This window comes from Esox lucius, chromosome 1, assembly GCF_011004845.1.
Source record: "Esox lucius isolate fEsoLuc1 chromosome 1, fEsoLuc1.pri, whole genome shotgun sequence".
NCBI classification, from domain to species: Eukaryota; Metazoa; Chordata; class Actinopteri; order Esociformes; family Esocidae; genus Esox; species Esox lucius.
This window is the reverse complement of record NC_047569.1, coordinates 40,575,036-40,595,396: the sequence shown is the minus strand read 5'-3', so window position 1 is coordinate 40,595,396 and position 20,361 is coordinate 40,575,036. Positions and strand designations below refer to the sequence as shown.

Here is a 20,361-nt window from a genome sequence, read left to right as displayed (position 1 = left end):
AGGAACATTCGGACATTCGTGTTACAACCTACCAGCAGTAAAACAGGTCAGAGTCCGACTTGGAGGGAGTTTGGCTGTTCATCAGCCTCCTCTTTCTGTCAATCGATCCAGAAGAGGTCTCCAGCATGAGATTTAACCAGGAACAACATGACATCACAGTGTAGGCTAAATAACAACACCAAGGTCTTAATAAAGCCCTCTAAGGGAATCCACATCTATTTATATTTTGCTAAGCCATACAAACCTATTAGAGCCATACCATGGCAGAACTTACTGATGGGCACAGACAGGTAACCTCCAAATAGCACTTGATTTTAAGGTAGCATTTCAATTGGTATTTACTAGGTATACACCGATAGTTGCTTATTTGTCGTAACAAAAACGGTACTTTCTGGTTCTTACCATAAAAATGATTTTGTTAACTCAATAAATGTTTATTTATCCTATACTATTTGTGGCATGAAAAAATTGAACTTCCATGTAAACAAAAAGAGAGGTCTCCTGGCAGAGAATGTCATCATCCTCATCTTCAGGCCGAGTTTATCGCCAAGACGATATACATCCTGCCTATAACATTCGGTAGTTTGGGTAAGTCCACAACTTTATATATATATATATATAAAAAAAAAAGTTATACTAATTTCCATTTTTGAAAGTGAAAAACAATTGTATTTATATTGTGATTAATGAGGTTGTACAGATATGGGGAAACAAGTCATATGCTTAGTATACAAGTCAAACTGCGTGTTCCTCTTAGGAATATAGAGCCTCTTAGGTGGCACAGTGGTGGGAGGCTGTTTTCACAGCATCAAGCTAACCACCACAGGCTAGTTGAGTCAGCAGGGGTTTCCTAGTGTCACTGCGCTCCTGCACCTCCTTCTGGTGGTATCAGCTCCTGCTAAGGTGTCTGAGCAAATATCTGGCTTCAGAAATAGAATTTAAGATGTTTTAAAAAATAGGTTACATGGTTAATTCGGGAAAAAAAAGTGATTTCTTGCAGATTCAGTGTCTGATAGTTATGTTCATCCATATAATTCACCAATCAGGATTTCTCCAATTGTTTTGCAGGTGTATCAACATGCTTTTTACTAGACAATTTCTGCAAACTTAAAGCTGTTGTGTTACTAACAAATCTATCGACTCTCCTGCTTTCTTCCTCAGCCATCCATCCTCACTGGGTATGGACTATAAGGCTGCTCAACACTTGAGTCAGCTTAACTTTTACTTTAGGTTTAAGTGACACGTCATTGTCGGTATCTGTGTCAGGGAGGCGCAGAGATGCTGAAAGAGGAATTACCAATAAAAATCACTTCTTTTTTTATAGCGAAACATATATTCTGGTCTCTATTTTTATACTAATGTGAAAGTGAAGGTCTTTGGTAGTAAATCGAGCTCTATTTGGTTCTTAACGTTTCAACTCTGCCTTTGAAATGTGCAAATGTGGCTGATTCTGCATCTCAATGGAGGGGTTCAGGTTACAGCAAGACGGTGGTCCAGTCGTGCATCTTTCTCTTGGCACAAAATAATGTATCCCTCTCATTCCTGTCTCACTTAACCTGCCCCAACCCATCGATTTTGACCTGAACGCATTTCATATTTATTTTAAATATGTAAGGGAGGGGGCAAACCCAAAAACTGGGTTGCGAGGTACCCTTCAACGAAGTGGTGAATGTTTCCTAGAAATACAAAGCTGATTAAAAAAGAGAGATAGATGCATCCTTCTTTCCTGGCTGCTTAATGAACACAGAGCAGCTTAATAAACCAAAGGAGGTCAACAACAAGGAGGACAGGATGAGGAGGAAGACGAGAAAGAGGAAGGGAAGATCGGAGAACGAGAGGTAAAAAATAAAGAGGATGAGAAGACAGATGGAAATAACACAAGGAAGCTGAAGAAGCGGAAGGCAAGGAAAGAGAAAAGGCTGTGAGGATAAGAGGACGAAGGGGAGACAAAGAGGGGGAGGAAGATGAGGAAAAGAAAGATGAGGAAGGGGGAGAACGAGGAGACGGTCTGAGTAGGTGAAGGAGGGAAAGAAAGGGGAGGAGGCAAATAAGTGATAGAAAGAGAAAAAGAAGAGTAGTTTGTCCTCCTGCAAAACCTCCGGAAATATATTTTTTATGTTGTACATGTCTTTTTAGCATTCCAGAGCTCATTCTGCAGAGTACTCCACTACTGCAGGGCAAACATTAAGGGTATTTTCAGTACTTTCATACTAGACACTAGGCTATAGCATGGAAACAGCACTGCTACCTCATGTTCTGCCAGCATCTTATTAACCAGCAGCCACTGCAGTCATCTAGTCACTAATCTGATTAAAGAACATATGATTCATCTTTGCATCATTCCTACCAGATCAGCATGGGCAAAAAGGGTGACACAATGTTGCCACAAAGATCCACCAAGCAGATTAAGAATTAGGATTCAAGGAGAGCCACTGGATTAATTTCATTAAAATAATAGCAGTATGCGTGAAGGAACATAATGTTACAGTTCTAAACTGTATCATTGTCTAGTTACAATGTAACATTTACGAGACGGTTGACTTATCAGAGGTGAGAAAAGGCACATGCTTGTCCAAAAACAGGGCAGATGTCGGTACCAGAGAAACAGTTGATCAGACAAAATAAAAACTTGAAGCCAATGTTTATCAGGTCAGCTTTCACCCTAGGGTCAAAACAATCGTTATACTGCTACAATACAAAAACACACATGGGAGAGTATAATAATGTGCCAAGTCATGTTCTGCTAATCTAGTCCCCAATAAATGCAAGGCACTTCAAAATACACAGACTGGATTTAATTTGTTTTACTGAAGTATCACGGAGGATCTGCATTAAAGCTTTATTTAATTTGAAGACAATGATCCCTCATTTTCAGAGACTGTTTTCCCAGGAAACACTGCAAATTTTGGCATAGTCTCAAAATACCTGATCTCACACATGATGACATTCAGCACTCCCAACCTTTTGTTTACTCTACATGAGGACACACATTTTCACAGCCCACAGGTTTGCCAATATTTCTTCAGGTTTTTGATTACCTGGCAGACAATTTAATTTTGCATGCAAAGCTAATTCCTAGAAAAATATTTCACCCACTACAAAAACATAGGCTTTTACCAAATTAAGGAGTTTCATGATCTATCTTTCTGTGAGTGGATTATCCTTTTACTTCTCTTAATTGTGTTAATTGTGTAAATCAGAAACTGTCCATTCAGCAGCCCTGGTTGATCTCTGGTTAAGTCTGAGAAACCTAGAGATAGTAATAGGTCCATAATGACCGCTATGTTTTACATTCATGCTAATCTGTAACAACAATATTATGTTAGCAGGAAGCTAATAAGAGCCTATTAGCTAACTTGTTCATTCTGCAATAAAGTTTATGTACATTATAGTTAAAATTACATTATAGGAAGCCCACAATATCTAACGTTACAGCAGAGACATACAGCAAAATCATAACAGGAATATATACTTTTATTTTACACAGTGAATTAATATAAATTGTAAATAAAGTACTTTTATTTATATTTTTGAACAAAAGCTAACATTCCATCTCAATATCAGTTTGAGAGTGTTCACAGACAAAAAGATCTGCAGAGGATCCAGACACAATCAACCCACATACAGAAAAACTGTCAATTAGCACCTCCTAGTGGACACTGACAGTAATGTTGAAGAGAAACAGACATTAGTGCCTCTTAGCGCATAGTCACGTGAAGCATAGCCATAGCCAGAATCACCAGCTGAAAATAACTTAACATAACAAAAAATTATTGGCTTGCAGGTTAACAGTTTGTTCATCTACTGAATTACTAAGGAATAAATTGTAAGTAAGTAGGTTTGAGTACCACAGTAGGACTGGTAGCGATAGGGAGAGATCTTAACCGACTAGGGAGAAACCAGAGCACCAAAACATTACATTTTAAGTCACAAGATTAAAATACAGTTCCACTTATTACTGCTTAAATTAACAAAAAAGACATTCAAAACTGCGGTTTTAACATAGTACTCATGTTAGACAAGTTGATACATACACTAAAAAGACAGATTCTTCACAGGTTTTTTATGGTTCTACAAGACTAATGGTTATTTACAGTTCACAAAAATGTTCTTTGCTAATTTTGTGATATAAACAAACTTACAGGTTGTAATAAGTAATAATTACAGTATCTTGGGGTGAGTTTTTCCATTACTTATGATAAATGACTACAGTCATGAAACAGTAACATATGACCCTATGCCAGTTAGTTCATAATTCTCCCAGGTAACCCCAGCTGCTCAGGAGAAGCCTCAGAGTTCAGTTGTTCATTGGTTAATTGAAATTATGTTCTCCATAAACGTTTTTCATAAAACGTTCTCCATAAAAAATAACTCGAAACAAATAGTGATAGCACAACATCGAATTTTGGTGCAGTGCACACAATGTTTTTATACAGAAAATGGTGAAAAGGCACCATGCAGGTTCCACTTAGATCCTTATGTACATGGCTCTTTACAGAACCTTCAGAAACATTTTCTGAGCCAAAACACATCTATCTACTACTGCTGATTAGAACTTTTTTGTGCACAGCTTATTCAGCTGTATTTTACTATATATACTAGCAACACAAGTTCCACTACCAGACTATCCGGTAAGATTAGATTTCTTCTATTCCTTCTGTTTGTCTGGGTTGGTTCTGCATTTATGTCAGACATCCAGATGAATCATTTGCTCTGCTCGTCCTCGTGCTGTGACATTCTACAGAAACACACCTCTGTTTACTCTACAAATCAAACAGTTTAACTGGTTGTTGCTTTAGCTTCTGGAGAAAAGCCTGACACTTGAAGCAACATTATGTCCTGCTACATTCAGAACGTAAAGAATTAGTTAAAATTCCATGAAATCTTTCTATGTAGCCTGTCTGTCCATCTGGTCACTCATATGATACTTCTTTTGTCAGCAAAATATTTTGACAATCTGAAATCTTTCGGATTGTTTCCCTTATATCCTCGGTATGACCACATCCTCTATGAGAAACATTCTTGTTTACTACTTTAAACTACTTCAGGCAGTCTCATGATAAAACACCACTTGGCGAGGCCAAAACTGACCGTCTATGGGCCCTTATACTCACCAACACAAACTGTCCCTTCAACTACTCGCCGCTGATTCACTGTCACCTGCACCTCTGGCAACTGCAAACAAAGACAGACAAATAAAACACCTTTCACACTATGATCACAGGCACCTATGCACTTCATCCTCGCAGGCAACAGCTGGAATGTTCATACTGGTGGTTAAATCTGAATTCTGACGGCCTTGTTGGTGTGAGCCTCACCCTGCATGTCCAGTGAGGACGGGAGTATGTCCAGGGGGTGCTCTGTCTCAGGCTCCTGGTCATAGACTGACTGTCTGAAGACGTTAAGCACCATCTCTCTACTCAGAGTGAACCGCTGCAACTCAGCATTGTCAACGGGCACAAGGAAGCGAAGCCAGTAGTCCACAATCACAGAACCATTTCTGAGGAAATCATGGGAAGTGAAAAGGGGAAGAAGCAAAACACTTATTGGAAATTCAAAAAAAAAAAACTACAGGGGAACCACTTTAAGTTCCCCTGTAGATCCTTAAGTGCCTTTAGAGGTCAGTGTAGCCCTTGATGTTACCCTGGGGTTCCCAGACTTCGACAAGTATTTTTGGTCAACTCTTGGACTGAATTTGTTGGGATGACCTGTCCTGAGTAGATTGCCAGTGGTCTGGAATGTTCTCAGTTTTACATGATCTGTTGGACAGTGTTGCACTTCAAACTGCTTGGAAATGGCTTTCTAACCCCTCCCAGACTCATGGGCATCGATAATCTTTCTTCTGAGGGTCTCAGACAGGTCTTTTGATCTTTGGCATGATGTGTTGAGATCAAACCAGACAAAGTTTCCAATCTTTAAGGAAGTTACTCCAATGAAGCCCGAACGAGCGACATGGGGCCGCCCTCCCGTGGGCTCACCACCCACAGGAGGGACCATAAGGGGCCGGTGCAGAGAGGATCGGGCGGCAGTCGAAGGCGGGGGCCTAGACAACCCGATCCCTGGACACAGAAACTAGCTCTAGGGACGTGGAACGTCACCTCGCTGGCGGGGAAGGAGCCTGAGATTGTGCGTGAGGTTGAGAGGTTCCGACTAGAGGTAGTCGGGATCACCTCTACGCACGGCTTGGGCTCCGGAACCACACTCCTTGAGAGAGGATGGACTTTTTACCACTCTGGAGTTGCCCATGGTGAGAGACGGCGGGCTGGTGTGGGTTTGCTTATAGCTCCCCAGCTCTGCCGCCGTGTTTTGGTGTTTACCCCGGTGAACGAGTGTCGTTTCCCTGCGCCTACGGGTTGGGGATAGGTCTCTCACTGTTGTTTGTGCCTACGGGCCGAACAGCAGTGCAGAGTACCCGACCTTCTTGGAGTCTCTGGGAGGGGTGCTGGAAAGTGCTCCGACTGGGGACTCTATCGTTCTACTGGGGGACTTCAACGCCCACGTGGGCAACGACAGTGACACCTGGAGGGGCGTGATTGGGAGGAACGGCCCCCCTGATCTGAACCCGAGCGGTGTTCAGTTCTTGGACTTCTGTGCTAGTCACAGTTTGTCCATAACGAACACCATGTACAAGCATAAGGGTGTCCATCAGTGCACGTGGCACCAGGACACCCTAGGCCGCAGGTCGATGATCGACTTTGTTGTCGTTTCATCTGACCTGCGGCCGTGTGTCTTGGACACTCGGGTGAAGAGAGGGGCGGAGCTGTCAACTGATCACCACCTGGTTGTGAGTTGGATCCGATGGCGGGGGAGGAAGCTGGACAGACTCGGCAGGCCCAAGCGTACTGTAAGGGTCTGCTGGGAACGTCTGGCAGAGTCTCCTGTCAGAGAGATCTTTAACTCCCACCTCCGGCAGAGCTTCGACTGGATCCCGAGGGAGGCTGGAGATATTGAGTCCGAGTGGACCATGTTCTCCACCGCCATTGTCGAAGCGGCCGCTCGGAGCTGTGGCCGTAAGGTCTCCGGTGCCTGTCGAGGCGGCAATCCCCGAACCCGGTGGTGGACACCGGAAGTAAGGGATGCCGTCAAGCTGAAGAAGGAGTCCTATCAGGCCTGGTTGGCTTGTGGGACTCCTGAGGCAGCTGACGGGTACCGACAGGCCAAGCGGACTGCAGCCCGGGTGGTTATGGAGGCAAAAACTCGGGCCTGGGAGGAGTTCGGTGAGGCCATGGAGAAGGACTATCAGCTGGCCTCGAAGAGATTCTGGCAAACCATCCGGCGCCTCAGGAGAGGGAAACAGTGCCCTACCAACGCTGTTTACAGTAGAGGTGGGCAGCTGTTGACCTCAACTGGGGATGTCGTCGGGCGGTGGAAGGAGTACTTCGAGGATCTCCTCAATCCCGCCGTCACGTCTTCCATTGAGGAAGCAGAGGATGAGGGTTCAGAGGTGGACTCGTCCATCACCCGGGCTGAAGTCACAGAGGTGGTTAAGAAACTCCTCGGTGGCAAGGCACTGGGGGTGGATGAGATCCGCCCTGAGTACCTCAAGTCTCTGGATGTTGTGGGTCTGTCTTGGCTGACACGCCTGTGCAACATCACGTGGCAGTCGGGGACAGTGCCTCTGGGATGGCAGACCGGGGTGGTGGTCCCTCTTTTTAAGAAGGGGGACCGGAGGGTGTGTTCCAACTATAGGGGGATCACACTTCTCAGCCTCCCCGGGAAAGTCTATGCCAGGGTTCTGGAGAGGAGAATACGGCCGATAGTAGAACCTCGGATTCAGGAGGAACAGTGTGGTTTTCGTCCAGGCCGTGGAACACTGGACCAGCTCTATACCCTCTACAGGGTGATGGAGGGTTCATGGGAGTTTGCCCAACCAATCCACATGTGTTTTGTGGATTTGGAGAAGGCATTCGACTGTGTCCCTCGGTGCATCCTGTGGAGGGTGCTTTGGGAATATGGGGTCCTGGGTCCCTTGCTAAGGGCTGTCAGGTCCCTGTACGACCGAAGCAGGAGCTTGGTCCGCATTGCCGGCAGTAAGTCAGACTTGTTCCCTGTGTTGGACTCCGGCAGGGCTGCCCTTTGTCACCGGTTCTGTTCGTAATTTTTATGGACAGAATTTCTAGGCGCAGCCAGGGGCCGGAGGGTGTCAGGTTTGGGGACCACACGATTTCGTCTCTGCTCTTTGCGGATGATGTTGTCGTGTTGGCCCCTTCAAGCCAGGACCTTCAGCATGCACTTGGACGGTTTGCAGCCGAGTGTGAAGCGGTGGGGATGAAAATCAGTACCTCCAAATCCGAGGCCATGGTCCTCAGTCGGAAAAGGGTGGCTTGCCCACTTCAGGTTGGTGGAGAGTGCCTGCCTCAAGTGGAGGAGTTTAAGTATCTAGGGGTCCTGTTCACGAGTGAGGGAAGGAAGGAACGGGAGATTGACAGACGGATCGGTGCAGCTTCTGCAGTAATGCGGTTGATGTATCGGTCTGTCGTGGTGAAGAAAGAGCTGAACCGCAAGGCGAAGCTCTCGATTTACCGGTCAATCTACGTTCCTACTCTCACCTATGGTCATGAGCTTTGGGTCATGACCAAAAGGACAAGATCCTGGATACAGGCGGCCGAAATGAGCTTTCTCCGCAGGGTGGCTGGACGATCCCTTAGAGATAGGGTGAGAAGCTCGGTCACCCGGGAGGAGCTCAGAGTAGAGCCGCTGCTCCTCCACATCGAGAGGGGTCAGCTGAGGTGGCTTGGGCATCTGTTTCGGATGCCTCCGGAACGCCTTCCTGGGAGGGTGTTCCGGTCCCGTCCCACCGGGAGGAGACCCCGGGGAAGACCTAGGACACGCTGGAGGGACTATGTCTCCCGGCTGGCCTGGGAACACCTCGGGGTCCCCCCGGAAGAGCTGGAGGAAGTGTCTGGGGAGAGGGAAGTCTGGGCATCCCTGCTTAGACTGCTGCCCCCGCGACCCGGCCCCGGATAAGCGGAAGAAGATGGTATGGTATGGTAAGGAAGTTACTCCAATGAAGTTCTAATCATCTGCATCAGGTTTTGTGCAGCCGATTCTAATATGAGCAACCCATAGATTTCACCAGACCCTGGGTATCGTCTCTGGTGATGCTCTGCCAGGCCTGTACTGCAGCCACCTTCAGTTCCTGTTCCTTGTTCCTGTTCTGATGCCTTTGGCCTTCAGTCTTGTCTTCCGCATGTTACAGACACACAGAGTTGGATTCAGATCCACTCTCCACTGTGTGGCCCTGCATAACTCATTGGTGGCTAGGGTCATGTGATTCTGCAGGAGCGACTGTCCAATGTACAGCCATACCCTCCACGTCAGGGTGCCGTTGGCTGGCATGTGGAGGTCTGGATGACCCTCTAAAGATATGGCTCCCCAGACCATCACTGACCCAGCGCCAAACCGCTCATGCTGGATGATGTTGCAGGCAGTTTAACTGACTTGGGTGTTACAGTGTAATTCATCCTTTCTTTTGCTGTCAACAGTTACATCATCAATGAAGAACGTGAGACAGTGGCTTCTATCCAAGGCTAAAACACATCATTCCCTGACCTGTCTGTTTTTCTGTTCATCATTATGGTTAGCAGTATAGTATAGTATAGTGCTCTTCCTTGGTCTATCTGTTCTATTGCCATTGCTGAGTTTAGCAGTGTTTTCTGTCCCCTTCTTAATGTATCAAACAGTTAATTTTGAGATGTCTTAAGATTAGTTTTTTCCTTCAAATGTATTTATTCTGATTCATCTTCCTCACAATGGTCAGCTTGACTTGTATTGACACTTCTTTAGTCACCAGAAACCGACTCCAAATGCAAAGCCTAAAATCAAGACTAGATAATGGCAGCACTGCTGCTACTCCAACTATCCAAGACGCTGACCTAATGTGTGGACTATGTACAATGTGATTATAATTTTTTTAAATGGATGAAGATGGAAATACCCTAAAACTTACAATCTGCATGTCAATCCCATAGTTTGTATCATTTAAATTCCTAAGTGTTGCAGTATAGAGCCAAAACGACCAACATGGGTCGGTGCCCAAATGTAAAATCACTTCTGAGGTAAATGATTAAATATGATTTTTCGGGTTGGCCCAGCGGGCAGAGAACCAGCTACTGGATCTAGGCGGCCTTTCTGACGTGTGTTTGTATGTGTGCTACCTGAAGGAAGAGATTCCAGCGCTGGAGAAGTATCGGCCCAGGGCTGGAGATGAGCTGTAAAGCACTGTCAACTGGGAAGGGGGGATGACCAGGGTGAGATGGAGAGAGAGAGATAAGGGGAGGATGGAAGGATGGAGAGAGAGACAGCAGTTAAACCAATCAAATGTAAAATGTCAACCGAAGTGTCATACAACAACATTGTCAGGAAATCTAGTTTGGACAAAACAGAGAACACGGTTTTCGCGATTATATTGTGCTCAATTAAATAGTTATCAGCAAAGTCAGTGGGTGCCAGGTTAGAGAAAAGCTTTGACTGAGCTGAGTAGGAGCTGCCCTCCCACAGGGGTGAGACGACCAGGAGAACAGAGGTGGGCCGGGCTGAGGAGCCATATGTAACACTGACCACCCAGGAGGTACAGCGGGAGCAAACACGTGTGATGACAAGTGCCTGTATTAAAAAACATGAGCCGCTTCCTGTTAGGGATAAGGTGGCACTCTAGAAATGATGTAGAGCATTAACCTCCAGGATCAACGCTTTGATGTTTGCGGGGAGGGGACAGGCCTAGTCCTGGAATAAGAGCCTTGTTGACTACAGGGCGGTGTGGAACCTCTATTTCCTTCAAACGAGGGAGAGAGAGGATCTGAGCACCAGTGAGAGAGTGGGGAATGTGAAAATGAAAGTGAATGGAGAATGCATGGCAAGAGAGAGAGAGAAAGGTGGAGACAGTGCAAAATAGAGGGCAAAAAGAAAGAGAGCGAAAGAGAGAGAGAGAGCGAGAGAGAGAGGCTCAATGACAGAGTGGAAAGTAATGGGAATCATTCTTGAATTTTTCTGGATCTGAGGTTTTGACTTTAACAAGCATCATGGGGCTGGCTTTTTCAATTTTCATGAGAATTTTTTTTTTTCCATCACACATTTGTGACAGGAATGCATTGGGCAAACAGCGCATGGTGAAGCCGAAACACATGCATCCCATTATCTCGCAAACAGAATTTACAAATGGAAATCAAACATTTGCCAATTTGCCAAGTAAAATTTTTTCTTAATCAACAAACAGCCTTTGATGAGGAAAGTATATCCTACCAACATGAGCTAATGTCAGCCTAGCTAGCTAACTTTGCTGTGCATCAATGAGCCGTATTGCTGAAGTTAGAGTTGTAAATATTAGCTAAGCTAGCTAACGCCTCTTTGAGGTCTGGAAACTTCTGTATTTTAAAAACATTCTCATGTTGGAAAGGGTGCAGCTATAGGCTGTTGATCCTCACAGGCCTGGGGAGTTCTCTCTTCCTTCAGAATCCTTTTACATTCTTCCACAAGAGTCTAAATAAAGTGATGACATCATAATCTGGGCAGCTCTCAACCAAAGAACCGGTAAATTTGACACTGTCTCAAGAAGACATTTAAAGTGCAAGATTTTACAGTCCAATGAAATCACAGCCAAAAAACAGGTGTTGTTGTGGTCTTCCATGTTGAGACAGTTATACAGAATGGTTTTAGTTACAATTACCAGTGAATCAAGGTTGAATTACTGTTTTGTAAAAACATGCATTATTGCTGAGTTCAGGCATTCTAGATGTTTGGATTGAGGCTTGAAGTTGACATTATTGAATGTTAGATTAAAGTCTTAAATTGACCTTCCAAAAGATCAGATTACGGTTTGAGCAGTACCTTCTGTTTTAGTTGGCTGGACAGGAACCTGCTCTGGTTTGATGCTGGGGAGAGCAGTTCCGGCGTGAAGACCTGATTGGTCAGTTGGAAGCTTCCGTTGAAGCAGAGCGGCAGCACAAACAAAGATGAATCATAGGTCTCATCCAAATCTTTATGGATCACTGTTCAGAGGGAGGGAAGTGAGCCAGAAAGTGTCACAACCAGACAGATGGAAAATGATCTACAGTGCCGTTCTCGTTTACTGTGCTTCATCATTCATTAAGTTCTGTTCTGTCCCAATCCATTATTTCAAATTCTGATCCACAACATTCTTATGCTACTAATACCAATAATATAATGTCTTTGTACTCTATTCCATGCAACTAATAATCTCTGTTTTCTACGGATATTGTACTTGGGTCCTCTCTACCTTATTTGACTGATATTCCAGTTTCATTCTGTTATATAGTACTCTAGTGAAGACGTGTCACTGTATCCTGAGGCCTAATTCACATTATATTATATAGTACTCTAGTGAAGACGTGTCACTGTATCCTGAGGCCTAATTCACATTCTATTATATAGTACTCTAGTGAAGGCGTGTCACTGTATCCTGAGGCCTAATTCACATTCTATTATATAGTATTCTAGTACAGGCTTGTCACTGTATCCTGAGGCCTAATTCACATTCTATTATATAGTATTCTAGTACAGGCGTGTCACTGTATCCTGAGGCCTAATTCACATTCTATTATATAGTACTCTAGTGAAGGCATGTCACTGTATCCTGAGGTACTCTAGTGAAGGCATGTCACTGTATCCTGAGGTACTCTAGTGAAGACGTGTCACTGTATCCTGAGGTACTCTAGTGAAGGTGTGTCACTGTATCCTGAGGTACTCTAGTGAAGGCGTGTCACTGTATCCTGAGGTACTCTAGTGAAGACGTGTCACTGTATCCTGAGGTACTCTAGTGAAGGTGTGTCACTGTATCCTGAGGTACTCTAGTGAAGGTGTGTCACTGTATCCTGAGGTACTCTAGTGAAGGTGTGTCACTGTATCCTGAGGTACTCTAGTGAAGGTGTGTCACTGTATCCTGAGGCCTAATTAACATTGGTGACAGTTATCTGGCTCACATTTGAACATAAATGGATATTTAGTTTCTCTTAAATGGATATTTAGATTCTCTTAAATGGATATTTAGATTCTCTTAAATGGATATTTAGTTTCTCTTAAATGGATATTTAGATTCTCTTAAATGGATATTTAGATTCTCTTAAATGGATATTTAGATTCTCTTAAATGGATATTTAGATTCTCTTAAATGGATATTTAGATTCTCTTAAATGGATACTCATTTTCCACTTGCTTTTAGTGCTGAAGCATCACCAAACGGTTTTGTTTGAAGTTCCATTTCAGAGATTTTTTTTTTTTGTCTTTCTATTTTGCACGAGCCACAACACTAAAAGTGAACATTGAGGTGTAACTTGCAAAGAACCCCATATGACATTACATACCCCATATGACCATTACATACCCCATATGACCATTACATACCCCATATGACATTACATACCCCATATGACCATTACATACCCCATATGACATTACATACCCCATATGACCATTACATACCCCATATGACCATTACATACCCCATATGACCATTACATACCCCATATGACCATTACATACCCCATATGACATTACATACCCCATATGACCATTACATACCATATAAGACCATTACATACCATATAAGACCATTACATACCATATATGACCATTACATACCCCATATGACCATTACATACGGTGAATGAGCACCTGAATACGACATCACACTGGCAGTCCAAATGTTGGGTGGCACCTTTGGCAGAACTGTCGCCTCAGGTGGTGACCGTGTATCAGTTCACATTATAGAAACAATGACTGCCGAAGCAAACCTCAATGGAACGCTAGTAGTGTGAACACACCAGCTTGCCACAACGGTGAGCAAAAGGTCTATACCTGAACAGAAAACAATGGAGGCTCCAATCACAGCGGCGATGAGGAAAATGAGGATGAGGATGACACCCCAGAGTCTGAGATTACCCAACACCTTCGCATTCAACCGCTTCCGCAGTCTGTGGGCAGCACAGGTCTACACAACACAACACATGTCAGTCAACATCTACAGTGGGGTTAACAAGTATTTGATACACTGTTTATTTGCAGGTTTTCCTACTTACAAAGCATGTAGAGGTCTGTCATTTTTATCATAGGTACTCTTAAACTGTGAGAGACGGAATCTAAAACAAAAATCCAGAAATTCACATTGTATGATTTTTAAATAATTAATTTTATTGCATGACATAAGTATTTGATTACCTACCAACCAGTAAGATTTCCGGCTCTCACAGACCTGTTAGTTTTTCTTTAAGAAGCCCTCCTGTTCTCCACTCATTACCTGTATTAATTGCACCTGTTTGAACTTATTGCCTGTTTAAAAGACACCTGTCCACACACTCAATTAAACAGACTCCAACCTCTCCACAATGGCCAAGACCAGAGAGCTGTGTAAGGACATCAGGGATATAATTGTAGACCTGCACAAGGCTGGGATGGGTTACAGGACAATAGGCAAGCAGCTTGGTGAGAAGGCAACAACTGTTGGCGCAATTATTAGAAAATGGAAGAAGTTCAAGATGACGGTCAATCTCCCTCGGTCTGGGGCTCCATGCAAGATCTCACCTCGTGGGGCATCAATGATCATGAGGAAGGTGAGGGATCAGCCCAGAACTACACGGCAGGACCTGGTCAATGACCTGAAGAGAGCTGGGACCACAGTCTCAAAGAAAACCATTAGTAACACACTACGCTGTCATGGATTAAAATCCAGCAGCGCACACCAGGTCCCCCTGCTCAAGCCAGCGCATGTCCAGGCCCGTCTGAAGTTTGCCAATGACCATCTGGATGATCCAGAGGAGGAATGGGAGAAGGTCATGTGGTCTGATGAGACAGAAATAGAGCTTTTTGGTCTAAACTCCACTCGCCGTGTTTGGAGGAAGAAGAAGGATGAGTACATCCCCAAGAACACCATCCCAACCATGAAGTATGGAGGTGGAAACATCATTCTTTGGGGATGCTTTTCTGCAAAGGGGACAGGACGACTACATCATATTGAGGGGAGGATGGATGGTGCCAGATCTTGTAAGATCTTGGCCAACAACCTCCTTCCCTCAGTAAGAGCATTGAAGATGGGTCGTGGCTGGGTCTTCCAGCATGACAACGACCCGAAACACACAGTCAGGGAAACTAAGGAGTGGCTCCGTAAGAAGCATCTCAAGGTCCTGGAGTGGCCTAGCCAGTCTCCAGACCTGAACCCAATAGAAAATCTTTGGAGGGAGCTGAAAGTCCGTATTGCCCAGCGACAGCCCCGAAACCTGAAGCATCTGGAGAAGGTCTGTATGGAGGAGTGGGCCAAAATCCCTGCTGCAGTGTGTGCAAACCTGGTCAAGAACTACAGGAAACGTATGATCTCTGTAATTGCAAACAAAGGTTTCTATACAAAATATTAATTTGTGCTTTTCTGATGTATCAAATACTTATGTCATGCAATAAAATGCAAATAAATTACTTACAAATCATACAATGTAATTTTCTGGATTTCTGTTTTAGATTCTGTCACTCACAGTTGAAGAGTACCTATGATAAATATTACAGACTTCTGCATGCTTTGTAAGTGGGAAAACCTGCAAAATCAGCAGTGTATCAAATACTTGTAATCCCCACTGTATGTACACAAGCATGATGGCAAACCTGAACACTGTATCGCCATAATAATTCTCCACATACAGTATTTAACCAAAGCCTAAAAGGAGTGTGTGACTTATGTTATGGAAGGAAGTTGATGCAATTTATGAGGCAACTGTTGCTAGCCTTGACAATCAGGCAATCAATTTGTCGCTTGCTCTTGGTAATCTTTTGGAGAGAACACGTATTTGAGCAAACAATACTTATTGTCAGTTCCCTACTGACAGTGGACATGCAAAGGGCAATAAAGACAATAATAAAGAAAAAAAGCAAACATCAGGCTGAACTACAAATTAATCCAGCATAAAAGACAAAGCATACAATAACAACATCCTTTTCAACAGGGCTAAAAGATAACTTAAATATTAAAGGCAGAAGAAAAAGGGTTTTATCCAAGAATAACAAGTGGTGAATGTGGATTTGTAAGATTCTCTGGAAGTTTGTTCCAACTGTGTGCAGTATAATGCTTTTTTTAAGGTTACAGATGACTTGTTGAATGCTGACCCTCAAGAATGTTTAGTCTTGTTGTTACTGGATTTGAGTGCAGCTTTCAACACCATTGACCACAACCTTTTCATTGACAGTTAGAAATTGGGTTGGGATCTCTGGCATTGCACTAGATTGGTTCAAGTGGTATCTGTCAAATAGAGCAGTTGTAGTGTCCATTAACAATTCTATGTCTTCCTCTGTGCCTGTCATATGTGGTGTTCCACAGGGTTGCATCCTGTGACCAATCCTGTTTTCTCTGTATGTGCTTCCATTGTGTAGTATGGAACATTTTCAATGTCATGCAGATTATACGCAGTTGTATTTGTCAGTTAAGCCAAAGGTCTTGAGCAAGTTGTGTGTTCTGCACAAGTGCCGGGAAGACATTACAAGCTAGATGTCCAATAATCTCTTCAGTTAAACACTGATAAAACCGAAGTTTTAATTATTTGGTTGTTTTCTTTGATCCAGACTTACATTTAGGATATAACAAAATAATTGGTGCAGTCATGCTTTTACCAACTTAGAAACATTGCCAAAATAATATCGGTTTTATCTTTTGAGGACACTGAGAAAATTATTCATGCTTTTATTTCATCTCGCCTAGACTACTGTAATGCTTTGTTTACATGCCTCAACTATAAGTCCCTAGGTAAACTCCAAGTTATACAGAAATCAGCTGCCAGACTTCTTACAAGGACTAAATCTCATATAAACCTGTGTTGGCAGCTCTACATTGGTTACAGGTGAATTTCAGAGTACATTTCTAAATTCTACTTATCACTTTTAAGGAACTACATGGTCTGGCACCTGATTACATTAGTGACATGCTCAACACATACTGCACTGTTAGGCCTCTCAGATCAACTGTAAAGGTCTAGACTGAAAACCAAAGGGAATATTTTGCTTATTATTTTTACTTAATTTTTTATTTATTCATATATATTTATTATTATTTCTATTTATATTCTGTGTAAAGCACTTTGTATAGTTGTACTAGAAAAGCGCTATACAAATAAAGTTGTTATTATTATTCAAGCCATTATAATGACTAAACGGTGCCTCAGCAGCCTTTGTCCTTCCTGTGGGAAAGGTTATCAGACGTGACCCCGATGACCTGATGGGTCATGGGTCATAAGAGAGGTCTGAGTTGTAACTTGGCTCTGAACCATTCAGTGATTTATAGTTTAAACAGGAGAGATCCTGTTATAACTATGTTGTCACAGCGCAACTGTTGTGTCCCTGGCAAAGGTGTAGCAGTAGGAATGTGCATTTTTGTGTCACGGAGGGTCTTCATGAGGCTGCATCGTTCGTGGGGGACGACATGTTTCCTGTTGCCTTGTTTTACATTGTTATACTACAACTCTGTTACCAAACAGTGTAAAATGTAAAGAAAAACAGAGTTCAATGATGGTCAAATCATTTAAACTTTACATTCAATAAAACATACTACAAAGACTGAAAAGTGTCATTGTTTCTTGAAAAATATATATGCATACTTTGAAATTGACCCCAGCTACAATAAAAAAAAAAAAGCTGGGACAGGGGCAACAAAAGTCTGGAAAAGTTGTGTATTGCTAAAAGAAAACCTGGTGGAACATTAACAACTAATTAGTCAGTAACATGACTGGGTACAAAAACCGCATCCCAGAGATGATAAGCCTTTCAGAAGTAAAGATGGGGAGGGGTTCACCACTCTGTGAAAGGGTTGCAACATTTTAAGAACAATGTTTCTCAATGTAAAATTGCAAAGAGTTTGTGAATCTCATCATCTAATAACATCATAAAAAATACGGAGAATCCAGAGAAATCTCTGCATGCAAGGGACAAGGCCGAATACCAATAAGCGATGGCCATGGTCTTTGGGCCCTCAGGTGGCACTGCGTTAAAAACAAGACAAGATTCTGTAGTGGAAATCACTGCTTGGACTCAGGAACACTTCTGAAAACCACTGTCTGTGAACACAATATGTCGCTGCATCCACAAATGCAAGTTAAATCTGTACCATGCAAAGAAGAAACCATATATAAACAAAATCCAGAAACACTGCAAACTTCTCTGGGACCGAGCTCATTTAAGATGGACTGAGGTGAAGTTGAAAACTGTCCTGTGGTTTTTGACAAATCAAAATTTGAATTTTGGGGCTATTCTTTTATTAATTTTTTTGGTCAATTTGAGATCTGGGGCTATTCATAAAAGATCCAGGGCTATAGCCCCGGATTCCCAGGCCTAACGACGCCACTAGAATCAACATTTGATATGTTGTCTTTGTACAATTTTCAATTAAATAAGGGGATAAATGATTTGCACACCTGTGTTCTGTTTTATTTAGCATTTTACACAGCATCCCAACTTCTTTCGAAACGGGATTGCATAATATGACACCTCAGATTCATGACAGACATCTCGTAACAAAAAACTGTGTCTCCGACATCTTGTAAGAAATCATAAAGTACCTTTCCAATGGCAGGCTCCGAACAGACTGTAGTGTTGTCTTGGCGGACCTCTAAGCTAGTGTTGTGATGACCCACTTCAGAAACAGGGTCCTAGAAACACACACACACATTGTATTTTGTTTACAAGGATTTATTTAGGGGAAGAAAAGTCCTATAAAAATCCTCTTTTCCCAAACTCTAACCTGAAAATGGAAACCTAACTTCTAAACTTGAAAGGGTTTTGAACAAGATGCTAGCCATTTTGCCCAGTACTAAGCATTATTGTTCACATGCAACACGTGTGTGACAAATCACCTGTACAGGATTAAGCAAGGGTTGTTCCTCCATTGGCTCATGTGTGTTGTTGGTCAGCCTGTCACTATTGCCTGGACGAATCTGAAATATGGAATTATAAAAACAGTCAAACATTCTGGAACATTAGTATGGTTCCAACAGTGGTTCTCTGTTGAGTGTTCTGTTTAAATAAAGACTTTAAACAGAACATTCCTAACTTAATTTGGCTGTGTGTTAACAGCTGTACAGTAGGTGAAATGCTGTGGTCTAAGGTTATGACTCTAAATGACAACCACGTGACAAATTAAATGTTTGTTCAGTTCCATTGTTTGCAGAGGTCTCTGGTCAAGGTCGGGCTTATTAGCTCCAAGAAAGTATGGTTGCAAAATAAGTGAATGTCAACAGCTTTATGCACCGGACCTCTTCGACGTCTCGCATATTGGACAAATAGGCTACTATTAATGACTGTGTCTTCATTAGGGGGAACATACATCTGAGTGGAGTTTAAACGCATCTTGTTTCTGGGCAAAAAGGTTTGGTTACATTATTATTGGGCAAAATACAGAACGCATGAAACAGCGGGAGTTCAATAAAAGTAGCTTGGATATTCCAGCATTGCCACAGTGAAAGTGGCTTTGCTACCAGTCCTGACATGCCACATTCCAAAAACCGAATAATTTGAAGACATTCGAGACAAGTTAGTTTTAAATGCTTAAGAGAACTGAGGTTACTAGCAATTTAATGAACATATTTTCCTTTAAACACATTCCTTTTAATTTATATACGTACTCGTTATTTTTACGGATTTTAAAAGGTGTATTGCGCTCCCAAACTTACGCAGTTAAGTTTACAATACAAGTGAACCGAAACCTTGCAAGCATTTACACAATTTTGTATCGATTTATTTTATCTCGTTAAATATATTTATTCTGACCTGATCCATGGCATATTCATCGTGGTGGCCGTTGCAGACGGTTTCTTGTACACAGTCCTGTAACTCGATGTCAACGTTCATTTTCCCAGTGGAAATTCCTAAACCCGGAACTACGAAGCCTTTACCTTTTCTGAAGACTGTCGTTTATTGATGAGTATAGTTAATAACACAAACCTATACTGACGTGCATAGCTAGATTTGATCGATAACAACAAAAAAAACGATAGCCTACTCAACGTGTGATCTCAATATTTTTTCCTGACTTGTCCTGCCCAGTGCAGGTGTTCTAAAAGGAAAAGGGCGTAGGCCACTCTTACTCAGACTGGAGGAATAGCAGAAACCAGGCTACGTTTTGAGTTTGACGAGAATCGTGGGAACAGATGTCAATGAATCAAAAGCGGAGATCCCCTTCCACCCCCACCCTCCCCCCACGTACCGGTCATTCAGAGGGCACCAGTGTAGCAAGATGCAAAAGCTCCTGCTGTGAATATGTAATGTTGCGCCGCAGTACAACCTGCCATTACTGCACAACAAATCACACTTGTGTTACTGCACATAAAATGCGGTTTAAAAACTGCGCTCTTTAAAACGGCACATTTGCGGTTTCACTAGTTT

The 20,361-nt window shown here is 42.9% G+C and overlaps 1 protein-coding gene across 1 annotated transcript; it reads right to left on the bottom strand.

The window, feature by feature from the left end:
- Positions 1-691: 691 nt before the first annotated feature.
- LOC105006593 (TPA-induced transmembrane protein) lies at positions 692-20,118 on the bottom strand. The gene is made up of 9 exons (XM_029122326.2): positions 19,747-20,118; positions 18,834-18,914; positions 18,540-18,629; positions 13,813-13,945; positions 11,827-11,987; positions 10,158-10,228; positions 5,319-5,500; positions 5,115-5,175; positions 692-4,738 (listed from the first exon to the last, which is right to left on the bottom strand). Exons 1-8 carry the CDS (start codon positions 19,825-19,827, stop codon positions 5,132-5,134), a joined length of 843 nt encoding a protein of 280 aa, XP_028978159.1. The 5' UTR covers positions 19,828-20,118; the 3' UTR covers positions 692-4,738; positions 5,115-5,131.
- Between the last annotated feature and the right edge of the window lie 243 nt (positions 20,119-20,361).

Coding starts and splice junctions, on each gene's coding strand:
- LOC105006593 (XM_029122326.2), bottom strand. CDS start 19,827: ATGAACGTTGACATCGAGTTACAGGACTGTGTACAAGAAACCGTCTGC. Junction 13,946..18,539: donor CGGAGCCTGCCATTGGAAAG/GTACTTTATGAT, acceptor TGTGTTGTGTAG/ACCTGTGCTGCCCACAGACT. Junction 5,176..5,318: donor GTCCTCACTGGACATGCAGG/GTGAGGCTCACA, acceptor CTTTGTTTGCAG/TTGCCAGAGGTGCAGGTGAC.